This window comes from Archocentrus centrarchus, unplaced genomic scaffold (assembly GCF_007364275.1).
Source record: "Archocentrus centrarchus isolate MPI-CPG fArcCen1 unplaced genomic scaffold, fArcCen1 scaffold_24_ctg1, whole genome shotgun sequence".
Classification (NCBI taxonomy): Eukaryota; Metazoa; Chordata; class Actinopteri; order Cichliformes; family Cichlidae; genus Archocentrus; species Archocentrus centrarchus.
In genome coordinates this window covers 1086956-1100410 of record NW_022060254.1, presented here as the reverse complement: position 1 = coordinate 1100410, position 13455 = coordinate 1086956, and the positions used below count along the sequence as shown (strand labels likewise).

Below are 13455 nucleotides of genomic sequence, written 5' to 3'. Positions count from 1 at the left end.
GACATGAACCCAGACCTGAAATTGGTATTTCAGTTGTGGGGTTTTGGCAATTTGATTTTGCTTTTTTTGCAATAAGACATGACTCACAGTATGCATCAGCAGTCACCTCAATAGAATAAATTAGCTGTGCTGTAAAGGCAAGTCCAGTGTGGGATGGACTAAACCATTTGGTGTGATTGGTAAAAGTAGCATGAGAGAGCCTCGACATTTTTTGGAATCAAAGTTCAGTCACCCAACCAATTTACTGAGGGAATTTAATTCACTAATTACTCAGAAGTTTTAAAGTCTGAATGCCAGCCAAAGTTCTCATTCCAGGCTTGAATAGGCCCCTCCTTCCATTGGGACCCTGGGTAGTCAGTCCCAGTTTGCTGCACAGAGACAGACTTCAATGAAGAAGCATTAAAGTTCTGTGCTTGGCCATCGTTCAAAAATCACACCAGATGTGTAAGCAGATGAAATGGTTCAAAAATGAACTGCATCAGCACCTCCTCAGGTGGGTTGTACCAATTTGGTTTTTAGGCTCAAAGCTGTACATAAAAAAAAAAAAAAAAGCTAGTTTAAGTGCAATCTAAGTAATTCCATGACAACTACTTAACCCATCACCATCATAACTCCATCATGACTACAACAGAAATCAAAGGTAAAGAAGAATCAATATCAATATCAATATACATGCTGCTACACAGATGTTATGAAGAGAACTCAGTGGAAATGCAAATATATTTCTGTATTTTTACCCTACTCTCCAGTTTGAACTAAGAGATGAAATGATCTGAGTGGCTTACCACCTCTCCTGAAAATCAGTGCTTGATAGAGGGGGTGGGGGGCGAGGAGTGTAATAGATAGACCTTATTTCTGCTCTGTATTCCAGTTTCCACTGATTTGTAAGCGCTGAGTAAAAAAATGCCTGTGGAATCCGTAAATTTTAGTGGCACTATGGTGCAAATCTGCTGTTTCTATGCACAGTTCGGCAACACTGAGCAGTGACCATCTGTTTGGGGAGATTACCACTGGTCTCTAAGCACAGTCACAATATTTATTAGAGTGAAGTAAAAAGAAAGTTATGGCGCCAAGCTTCAACCAAAGCTTAGAGGCAAACCTCTGTGGTACAGCCCAAAGAGAACTAGAAATAAGGTGGGTTGACAGAGGGATCTGGTTGTTTTAAACTGTGACAAATACAGTATGACAGTATATTAGGTGCAATTTAATAGATCTGAGGGATGTGTGAATGAGAGCTTACAGAGATGGCATTCACTCCAAATGTGCTCGACATCTATCAAGCTGTACTGCCGTCACATACAGAGCGAGACATCGAGAGATATCAAAAGATTTCTGGATGAGGTTACACAAAATAACTTTCAAGTCAAGATACATTCAGATCCTCTGAAGAAGTGCTGAGTTCAGGTGTTATCTAGTTGAAGCTGGCAGACCGCCACTTCTAACACGAGTTTAAACAGACCCTTGAGAGTCCACGTTCCCACAGCAACGCGTTTCTCTGACAAATACATGGCATTAATCTGACACTGTGCTGTGGAAAAATGCTCGCACAATTACAAGCTAAAGATATGTCGAATATGAACACGCAGTTGGGTCCACAAGTATTTGGACAATGGCAGTTTTTGTCATTTTGCCTCTGTACACCATCACAGTGGATTTTATCATTAGACAGTCAAGATGTGATTTAAGTGCAGACTTTCAGCTTCGATTCAGCGGGTTTAATAAACGTGTTCTATCCTTTTAGTCACCCACTCAAAGTAGGCTCAAAGTAACTGGACAATTGACATACAAAGAGGTGAGGCCTTTTGTCAGTGACAAATTAAGCAGGTAAGGATGGATTCCAAATGCTGAACTTGCATTTGGCAGCTGTTCTCTAAAAAAAACTCTCAACATGAGGTCAAAGAAATGTGGATACCAGCAAGGAAGGACATCATTAGGCAGAAACACCAAAATCTGTGTATCAGCGGGATAGTAAAAACATCAGCGGTGGTCAAATTAACAATGTGGTACAGTCTTAAACAGAAGGAATGCACTGTCCAGCTGAAGACGGCTAAAGTGGATGACTGCAGAATTCTTTCTTTGGTTAAGAAACACCTATTCAGAACATCTAGCCAAGTCAAGAAGACTCGAGGAGGTAGGCATATCATTGAAAAGAGCCAGCCTTTTGTAGACTTTTCAGTCTGGGAATTTATCCGCCTTTGTCTGAGGACTTATTCCAGTTCATCCACTCTAGCCATCAGGCCATGACTTAGCGATGGCTGACTGGCATTTAGACAGCCAAGCCACACGAGGTTAAAAATTATTATAAAATATGTGCATTGCTTTGGTATCTGCAGTAAATGTTTATAGTGGACAAAAACATCTGACAGGCTTTGCTAAAGCAGCGCTACAATCCTTCACACTGATTTCTCCTACACAGAACAATCAGTGCTACTTTACTTTCATTAAGTGTCACCCACACATTGATCCTTCCTTCACTGCTTCTCTATAGCCCCAAACGCCCTGCAGTTTCCCACTCTAACCTTTCTCTCCCTTTGACTTTGCATTTCCTTACCCATTGTGAGTTGTTTTAATCTGTCATACCCTCACTACATTGCTCTTAAGAAAACCATGCACGCACAAAGGTATTATTAACCTCAGCTTTGATCAAGTCTCATCCTTTCTTTAGTCTTCCATTACCTCTTGATGCTGTGCCTTTATCGCTACTTCAACACCACTAGCATTGCTGCCTCACAGCAAGAAGGTCCTGGCTTTGTGTGTGGAGTTTGCATGTTCTCCCCGTGTTTGTGTGGGTTTTCTTTGATCTTTCCTCCCACAGTCCAAAGACATGCACTTAGTGGGGTTAGGTTAATTGGTGATTCCAAATTGCCCATAGGTGTGAATGTGAGTGCGAACGCAGCTTGATTGCAAGGAAAATAAAGCAAGTCACAATAAACTTAGCAAACGTCTTCCCCACATTCACGTAAATACAACTTGTTATCAGCAGCTCACAAACGTGATGCGACAGAGCCGCAGAAGTTCTCTTTCCACCTTCTCGTCTGATGACAAATCCACTTTCTGCCTCGATGTTTCACTTAAGCCTCTTTCTGAGCCAGAAAAAAAGCTCTTGCCGTGGACACTCTTAAAAACACAACTCAAATTAAGCTCCACTGAGTTATGCAATGCGTGATTTCATCCACTGAGCAAGGAAGTGAGAGGAGGCAGCAAAGGTGAGGGGAGAGAGTCTCGAGAGTCCCCCTGGAAGCCCTGTCTGAAGATGCCGACACTATTAGTATTCATTATTAATGTTCTAAAATAAATTCTCAAGGTTACTGCTGTATGAAGGATGTAACTCATTTTGGTAGATTTCATTAGGTCTTTTGTGTTTTAGGATGTAATTCAATAAATAAATGCAAGTTTATGCAGCATATGTATAAGCTATAAAATAACAATTACTTCCATAGCATCAGATGATAAGAGATGAACCCAGGCAATTATTCCTTGAGCAGAATTTGGCAACACTTGGGAGGGAAAACGTATTTTTAAAGTCAGACAGGACGGTGTGAGGGAGGAGAAAAATTATGAGCAATGACTATAGAACCAAACAAAAACAGAGAGAGGGACAGACTACAGAGGGACATTAATGGGTTGGTGAGGCACGCTGAGCCTGAAACCAGAGCTTCCAATGTCACAGAGCTGCCTCTTCAAATCTGGTCCTAACATCATGCCACACAGAGCCTCAGTCAGGATTTTATTTTATATATGCAAAACGGTTGAGCCAGTGAATTCAGCCGGGTTACTCTAGGAACCCACAAAGAGAAAGAGAAGCCTCTGTATTTATATACTACAGGTGCTAGTATACTTTAAAGAGAAACGTTGCTAACATTAGTTAAAACAGTTTAAATCCAGGTGTTCTTATCTACCTGCACATAGCTCTGAATTTTCTTTGGCGTTAAAACCTTTTCATACCTTTTCAGTGACTGGCTTGGCTGAAGTTGCAAAGATGTTTTCAGTCAGAAATGTTTATGATGTTTTTCGTGGCTTTTTGCAGTTCATATCTTCTAAAATTTGAGCCTTGTATTCAGTGCGTATATGTCTTCCTATATATTCATTTTTCTTTCCACACCTGTGGAGCAGACATCAGGAACACAATTTTTTTTCCCCCTTCGAGGGCAATTTTACAGCAACAGGAAACTCCCACAATCAATGCACTTATACATGATTACAAAAATACGTTATACAAATCAGGGAGGGTGTTTTGAAAGCGCATGGTAAGAGCTCTGGGACCACACCCTTCACACATTCACACTCTCACTATCTCCTCAGAAAATAAACAATGAACCATGAAATGAACAATCAAATGTTCAAAGTTCTCTGTCATGAGGAATAATGATCTCCCTCTCTCCATTTCCAGGAAAGTGGACCAAGATATGATAAGATAAGCAGAGGGACTGAGGGAAAGGACTGCAGCTCTGATGAGCCACAAATATTGAGCAGGGCAGAATGGGACTGTACACTCACTGAGCCAGCCGAGCGGTTTATTAAGGCGGAGGAGTGCTCTCCTGGAAGATGGTGTCGCTCGACAGGAGCACCCAGTCTCTGTCTGACAGACAAAGAAGCCCTAATTAAAATAGGCATCCTGTCCCTCCCTCAAGTGGCTGCCCTACTTGGCTAAATAAGGATTTAGAGTGAAGACCAAAGGGAATACTCCAGTTTGTGTCTATGGGTCAGAGAGATCGGGAGAGACAGCACCTGAGTGGATGATACCAAGTTGGGAGGGCCCTCATTCTTCTGGCTATGATAAATACAAAAAAACGTTATAAAAAAGCAGTCGTTCACTTGTGAAGCTAAGCTCAAACTAAACAGACCAGAGCCCAATTTCAACAAGCGCTTACTCGTAACCCTGCCTCGTCCTGGGAATCCTGGTTTCACAAAACTGCATCATCTGTTTAAAAACAAACAAACAAGGTCACAAAACCAGAGGCGCTCAAACCTCGGCTGCATCTAAACAATGATGGAATAGGTGGTAACACACGAACCCGGAGGAGCCAAACATCCACTGAGAAGTGGCTCCACTTCTCACACACACACACACACACACACACACACACACACACACACACACACACACACACGGATGACTGTAACAAGAGACAACCGAGCCTGAAGGACAACCTCCAAATCCCTAATAATTTTAAATGATCTAAATTACAATCCAACCTGTGGTCATGAGTTGCAGAATTAGGTCACAGACATAAGCAATCAAATGAGGTTTTCTTCACAGTGTAGCTGAAGTCCCCCGTAGCATCACACACCCAGGAACAACTAAAGGAATATAATTAAAAGGTTTTCTAGTCAATTCTGAAACCTAGTTATAAATCATGTGCTTATATTTCCCTCATATGTAGAACTTTTTTTAAAATACCTTCATCAGCATTAAAACATCTACTTCCTCTCATGCTGATTTTGGTCAAAAGACCCCCCCCCCCCCCCCCCCTTCCCCCTCACAGACACATGAATAGTTTTGTCTTTACAGAGTCTGAGGGACTAATCCACAATAATCCAGTTATTATTCCATGAGAAAAAAAGACAATCCAGCTCATCAAATGGATGAAATGCCTAGCTAAATCAGCTAAATAGCTCCAGCAAATTGATTTCAGTCATCTGCTGGGACGTAAAATGACTTTCAAGAAGTTATTCTAATGTATTTAAGAACAGTATCATATGCAAACTGACATGCTACACTGCTGAACAGTTACAAAAATAAGTCCATGTTTTCTGAACTCTGTTTTTAATGCAGCTTACAGTTGGATAGAAGCAATTCTACTGCTTGTGTTTATCTTCTCATACATATTTCATGCTGTTCGTTTTCCCTGATTTCTTATCCTCCATTCCATCATTTTCCCCACGCCGTCCTTTCAACGTTTCACCTCCAGCTGGAATGCAGTTAGAGCTAAAACAGAAATAGCATTAATTACATTTTTTTAAGAAAAGAGAAAGCGATGCCTAATTTCCTCATCAAACCATTTGATTGATGGGAAAATTAGGCAGCCTTTTGCTACAGACTGGGGAGCCCTCACTCCCGCTGACAGTGGCTCTGTTACAGGCAGCCTAATTTCTGTTTTTCATGCCCCCTTGCGTAGGTCTAATGAGATATTTTTAGCCTGCTGCACACAGCTGTGCTTGACTTACAAGAAGAGGAAGTCTGGGGTGAAATCCCCAATATTCAAAACACACATGCACACTTGTGTCAGTAGCGTACTGTTGTTCTTCGCTGTTATATATCAGCTCAAATGTGCCTCCCTGGATTGAATGCAGCCTCAAAAATCACATTCAAAGTAGATGGTTGCAGACTCACAGAGCCTTCTGTCTCAGCTGAGTCACTCGCCCTGGGTTAAACACTCTGAGGTTTTATGCTCATGTGAAAATACACAACTACGCTCAAACTAAAAAACAGTCAGATTTCCTGAGCCCAGGTGAGACGGGGAAAAGGAAAGAAAGATGGAGAAAACTGTGATACACTGTCAGAGTAAACAAAGGGTTTTTATTACTTAATTGTTCAGCATGGCTGCAATCACTCCCAAATGTTGACAACTTTCTACATACATTACACATTTTTCTTGGGTGGAGTTATCAAGTCTTGAACGTCTCTTTACAAACGATGAATTATACTCTATGCATTCCAACAAAGTAAGAAAAAAAAAGGATGCCACTGATATCAATAAAACCAACGTGTTATTCTCAAAAATGTCCGCGTGCGATGTGGTCTGCAGGCAAAAAACTATGTTTTTCAAATCTGTACAATGATTTGTGTGCAATTTTAAATACTCACAAACCCATGATCCAATTCACACACAAAGCAACGCAACACAAAGAAATTTGGAGACAAAAGACTGTTTTACAAATGCATACATCAAAACCTGAATAAACAGCGGCATTTACACACACACACACACACACACACACACACACACACACGCTGAGGTAAATTGAGGATTGACAGCTTAATGAATAAGCAGTGATGTCTAAGGTCAACGTTTTCCAATGTTATTCACCAGGAAAGCTTTTAATAAAGGTTTGTTTGCTTCTCCTGAACTTTTTGTCATCTGACTTTATCACTAAGCTAAAAGCTGAGCTGTTCTAGTCAGGAGGTGCTGAGCCATTCAGGTTCATTCTATTCAAGCTCCATCTCCCCTGCTTCCTTGACCTTTCAGATAAACAGCAACCAAACTGTACCTCCATCATAAACAAGCCTTTGCTGTGATCCAGTCTTTTATGACAATAGCTTAAATATTCTTGGTTTCTGTGGATGGTGACCACATTTCACCCCTTTGCAAGATTTTATAGAACCGAGAAACAATAAGAATATTAGTATGGGTTATTGCAATTAAAAAAAAAAGAGATAACCTCTTGTACCTAGTCTCTTGTTGACCTAACATGGCAATATTTATGAGATTTTGGACACATTTACCAAATGCCCTGAAAGCACTAATCTCATTGAGCACTCAGAGCCGAATTCTTGTTTTCCAACTATTATATCCGACTGTTTGTGTGGATGATTTTGATATTTTAATCAGCTGGGCAATCTACAATTTGTTGGCATGCCATATTGAATAAATGTTGCTAAAACAGTGTTAAATATGAAGTGCAGTTTGCAGTCTTTGACAGAAGCAACTGCAGTCAGTGGGCACCAAGCATGAGAGGCTGACTGTTTAAGTGGTGACAGAGACAAGGACATTCTCCCAGGGCCTGCTGAGTCATCGCTTGTGCTTGTGTCACATGGACGGCTCACTGGTCATTCAAGTCATAGACCATATGGGTCAGTCAAGACCTGAGGGATGAGCCGCAGATACAATGACAAGGCACACTGGAATACCATTTAGACTGTACGCACTGCATATGGCTCTACTTTGTGTTACATCTTTCTCCTTTGTAGCTCGCAGTATGCACACACATACACAATATATCTCTCTTTATCCATGTCTTTCATGCCTGGCCTTAGCGAGGGTGCTGCGTAAATGGCGTGTTGAGCCCATGACATTAGCTGCTAAGCCAACTGCTGGCACAGCACACACATCTCTGATGGAGCACTTTATTTAGGCACTCTCCAAGTGTGTGTGTGTGTGTGAGACAATGGTGGTGCTGCAGAAGGGATTTCGGTACTACTGATGACCCAGTCCATATATAAACACAGGGTTGAGGGGGTCAGGTCATTATCCCTGTTGACATTAAAGTTTCCTGCTTCACACCAGGCTGCAGTTTGTGTGCTTGTGTGTTTCAGTGTATTAGGAGTACTTGCTGCTTGATGAAGCGCAACCAAAAAAAAAAGAAAACTCATAATAATTATAATATTCATTGTTTAGCTAAATGTGTCTGAGCACTGATTTTGCACAATCAACAGCACACAGACTATAATATACTTCAACACCTATATTACCCCCGAGACTATTTTTAGCTTTCCATCTCTTTTTGTTTCCATGGGAATGAAGAGTTCACATTGAGCTGCTGGGGCCTCTGGTTTTTTTCCAGAAGCAACAACAAATGACTGGCTCCTGAACCATGGCTAGCTTTTCCACAGCCTGGTGGGTTTGTCAAGTGATCATTTCCACTCCGCCGAGTCCAAGCATCACCAGGTCTGCGTTTAACCACTGCCCTAGTTTTGCTTTCATACAAGCCTGTGCTGTGAAGAGGCTTCCAGTTCACTACGTCTGGATAATGTCACAATTATGTTCTAGATTATTCTAATATTATGGTTTTATTTTGAAAAGAGGGGTAGGATAACATAGGTATACTCCAAACAGACAGGAGGAGGATTTAGAGGAGCACTCTACAGCTGACAACAAATGACTGTTTCTCGTCTCCCGTGTGCCCCCGTCATTCCCAGCCTTCACATACCAGAGTTTACTTAGTTTATCATTCACACAATGTTGGTGTGCACAGTATAACTGTGCACCAACCCCAGATGATGCACTTCACAGGTTGCTTCCTCTCTTATGTCATGTCTTAGTGTTGGCTAGTTAGTATCATACGAGTGCTAATTATCTTTTTTTAAAAACCACATAATACCCATAATATTATACCATTATTATAAAGTTCTGTATTATTAAGGTTATCATATACGGTAGTGTGCAAAAGTTTAGTTTTGAGACCCCCATCATTTATTTATACTTTGCTAGGAAAATGGAAAAAAGGTGCAATAATTTACTGAAATGTGCAAACATGCATGGAAATACAGTGTAGAAAATAAAAACAGGGTCCTAGCTTGCGCCCGAGCCCCCGGTGCTGCACCTTGCTGAGGTACCGTCACGCCAGGCTGAGAATTTCCACTGTTAGCTACCGGAACAGATCGCTATCATCACAGTTAGCTAGCAGCACGGCCATTAGCACCAGCAAGCGATCGTTTAGTACCAAGGAACCGCCTCCCCGATAGCGCTGAGCCCTGTGAAATTTTTCTGGCTAGAACCCTGAAAATAGTTTGTCCAATTCTAATGAGCCTGAAAGTCAATATTTGGTATGATCACCTTTCTTCTTCAACACAGCATTGGACTCCTAGGCAGCTTTTTCTTGAAGTAGTCTTCAGGAATAGTTGCTCAGGCTTCTTGAAGCCATTATAAAGTTCTTTGGATGTTGATCATTTACCCACATAACAGCTAGCTTCCTCACCACCATTCTTCCCTTTCTTTTATTTTTGATCTGGCAATGCCTTTTCAGGTTAACTGTGGTATACCGATAAACTCTGGGGCAACATCACAATAGTCCAGCAAGGTAGAGGAAGGTCAGGTTACCTTTATTTAACATTTACACAACTACAGGCAATGTCAGAGTCACTAGACTGTGATGTGGCTTGTAGCTTTGTTTGGTGTATTCACACTGTAAAAGCAGATTAGCATGCAGAATAGATTCCCATGGCAGATGATTAAAAATATACGCATTTTCCGAAAGCATAGTTCACCACAAAAGCCTTCCTGACACTGTACTTAAGTTCAGCTGCAGTACTTTGCAGTGATCTCATGATTCCTTGGAAGGGTCCTTCAGCAGAAAAAAAACTACTGCTGAAATGACGCCAATGTTTACAGCCACATGAGCACTCTCAGATGAGATGGAGCTTCCGGTTTTGGATTTCTCATCACAAAGCAGTGGTGACATCATTTGCACTGACTCTGGGCTTCCCCCGCACTGAATGTAACCTTCAGTTCAGCCTGCCCGCGTAAGTATCCATCAGCTGATCTAACAGCACACCACTGTATCTGCATGCGTTTGCCCGAAGGCAGAAGGTGCTTTCAGTGCTGTCTTTCCTCCATCTCTGCTACTGACATCTAAAACCTCTCTAAGCCAGATTACAGAGATTTTCACAATTGCAATGTGCAATACGCATGCATGAATGAAGAGATTACATCATAAATATTGTAGTTTATCAGTATGTGATACATCTGCTTGTCTGGATTCATTTTTTCAGAATTAAAAAGTGTTAACCAGAATACGATCAACACTCATAAGGATCGTAACGATCTTTAGGGACAGAATCACAACGTTAGTCATGATTATCCCCACAGATTTCTTTAAACATGTGGGATCGCTGTGCACAAAGTTAACAGAGCAGGTCTGTTAACTGGAAGGTTGGTAGTTTGATCCCTGGCTGTGCCGGTCTGCATGACAAAGTATCCTTGGGTAAGACAGAGAGTCTCAAGTTGCTCTCCGATGCATGATGCATGCTGTATGGAGTACTTTGAGTTCTCAGGTAGAGTAGAAACATGCCCCCTTCTGAAAGAGGTAAATCTAAGTGGAATTTGCATCTCCACCACTACAGCAAAACACAAAAAGCAAAGAAATTGCTGGAAATACAATATAAATACTTCAAAAACTAATGTTCCTTTAACTTCATGGCAGACAGCTGATTTATAATTGAAACATATTTATTTTAAACAAAACCCACAATTTTTCCCCAACACCTAACCAAACAGCTAGTGAAAACAAAAGGGAAACAGAACACAATGATTCACAGTTGTGAATTATTCTTCTGCCTGGTTAAACACTGAAGTATTATAAACAATCTGCGAACATGATCTCAAAGGTTATTGTAAAGTTGCAGCTAGTTTGCAAGTCAACCAGTATTTTTGACATTATTATAATATCAATGCATTTAAATGACTCTTTGAGCAACAACTCAAACCTACTGGAGGGATTATTTCTCTAAGGTGGCCCGGGAGGAGCTGGGGGGAGGCAGGAGGGCTTATTGAAGATTTCTGAAATGATGCAGAAAGACAGATGGACGGCCGGATGCTCCAAACCCTTTGCTAATTGACTCAAAGAGGTTGTGGACTGTAAGATTCGCCAATTCAAATAAAGCTTATTTAGAAAAAAAAAAATTCTATTACATTTTTTGTGCAATAACCAAATATGTCAGTGTGATGGTTTGCCTTGGGTTGTGTAATCAATACAAGCGGTCACTTTCTAGTCTGTTGGTTGCTGGGCAACCTCACAGTAAAGACCTGAAGTCACCATTTTCAACCAGGAAATGTCTCCACAGAAGTGACATATTTTTGGGGGCTTTTTTTGAAACACTGAAAATGTCAAACCATTTCCTGAAACGGGACGACAGCCCTGACTCACAGCAAGTTCATCGAGGCCCAAACCACGAGCAGACAGCCACAGGGGTCATTACCAAACCAACAGGAGGTCGCCAGAGTATCTAAAGTCCTTTATTTTTATGTAAAACTGAAGGAGAACTGTGGTCCTAAACTCAGAGGGCAATATTAACTTAATCAGAATGATGGTCAAAACAATAAAAATCAGATCCAAGTAATAAAAGAGAACAGGAACGATACAGAGAAATGAACGCTTAAGCAGAAGAAACTGGAGTGGCACTTCACCCTGTGTGTGTGTGTGTGTGTGTGTGTGTGTGTGTGTGTGTGTGTGTGTGTGTGTGTGTGTGTGTGTGTGTGTGTGTGTGTGTGTGTGTGTGTGTGTGTGTGTGTGTGTGTGCGTGTGTGCGTGCGTGTGCGTGTGTGTGTACCACTCTATACTTTCCAAATGACTTTTTTCACCTTCAGGTGAGAAAAAAAAAGGCTGAAGGTGTTCAAAGCAAGTGAAACGTGGAATCAACCACTGAACTAACCTATCATAAACCATCGTGCCTGCCTGCTCTGCTCCTTCACTGGTCATGATCTCTCCTCACTTCTGGAGATTTAACAGCAATAATTAGGACCATAGCTTTTTTTGTTTTTCATCCACGAGGCTTTGGGGTGACAGTGTGTTCCTAATCTTTCAAAAACAGCTAAATGCATATTTTTCTTTTAGTTTTTGCTTCATTGTTTGTAGTCCCCCTGCTTAAAACCACAAATGCAACCCACTTTGCTTTTCTTCACACTGCTAATGCTGCGAGGAAATCCCCTTTGTTCCCTCATGAGACGCTACTGCTGCTGCTCTGCAGTCACTCGCCATCACCACACGCCTATCTATTCAAGCCTGTCTCCTTTGGTTTGTGTGTTGTAGGCTGTAGCCTATTAGGGAGGATCAGTCTGCAGTGAAACATCCTGAGAGCAGAAGCTTCAGCCCATGCTGCGCGGATAATGATAGAGGGAATTTTTTTTTTTTTTTTTTTTAAAGGTGAGAAGGGGAAAACTTAAAAAATTTAAAACATGAATGCTTCCACTTCTGGACACACATCACAAGAAAGCACACACACTCAAAAAAGTTCATTAGGAATGGAGTGTTTTATCCATGCTCCTTAATTTGCTGCTTTCACTGCCTTGAGTTTTAATCTGAAGAAATCTACTCTGTGAGTCACTGACAGCTCATCAGAAATCATAGGCTGATGTGGGAGAATGAGTCACAAAATAAAAGTGAATCTGAAGCTAGCGAGGAGCAGGCTGCAGTTAGCGCAGCAGCTTACAATGTGAAACCTGACAGCATCTGGCTACTACTGACATGACGAGGACAAAAGTGGCAGGGGTGTGAGAAACCATACACAGTGATAAAGAAAGAGGAAGCTGGTTTGAGGGGTGACATGGCTGAAAAAGGAACTATTCTATGCAAAGATACTGTTCAGAGTGATCTGCTGAATGTCGCTAAAGCCACACTGCAGAGCACGTTCTTGTCAGTCATGCACTCACCCCTAGCAGACAACTTCTTGGTATTGATTATTTTCGCAGCGTACTCCTGCCCTGTGGAAATCTTCATGCACCGCTTCACCACGGAGAACGCACCCCTACAGGACACAAAGGATTAGGGATTAGTCATGGCATAGCAAGATGTTTTATAATATATAAAGACACATTTAGATTTAGCTGTGAGAACAGAACCGCTACTGTACTTTAACCAACATCAAGTCTATTTTTGGCTGGTAGTGTACCATCATGTCCCCACACCTTTAAGTGGTATTTCCAGTTCAAATGCTCAGATTTGCAGCTCAAGTGTTAGCTGAACTTGCACCAGGTTCTGGTAATAATGAGACAGGTCAGCGACAGTTTAACTCTCCTC

At 41.5% G+C, this 13455-nt stretch overlaps 1 protein-coding gene across 15 annotated transcripts in view; it reads right to left on the bottom strand.

Annotated features, from left to right (window-relative positions):
* Nucleotides 1–13455, bottom strand: part of camk2d1 (calcium/calmodulin-dependent protein kinase (CaM kinase) II delta 1) — a 101486-nt gene that overhangs the window by 84798 nt on the left and 3233 nt on the right. For all 15 annotated transcript variants that reach the window (XM_030723275.1, XM_030723286.1, XM_030723285.1 and 12 more), the window contains one exon: nt 13089–13183. In XM_030723275.1, the coding sequence (XP_030579135.1) occupies nt 13089–13183 (95 nt within the window). The remainder of the gene's footprint in view (nt 1–13088; nt 13184–13455) is intronic.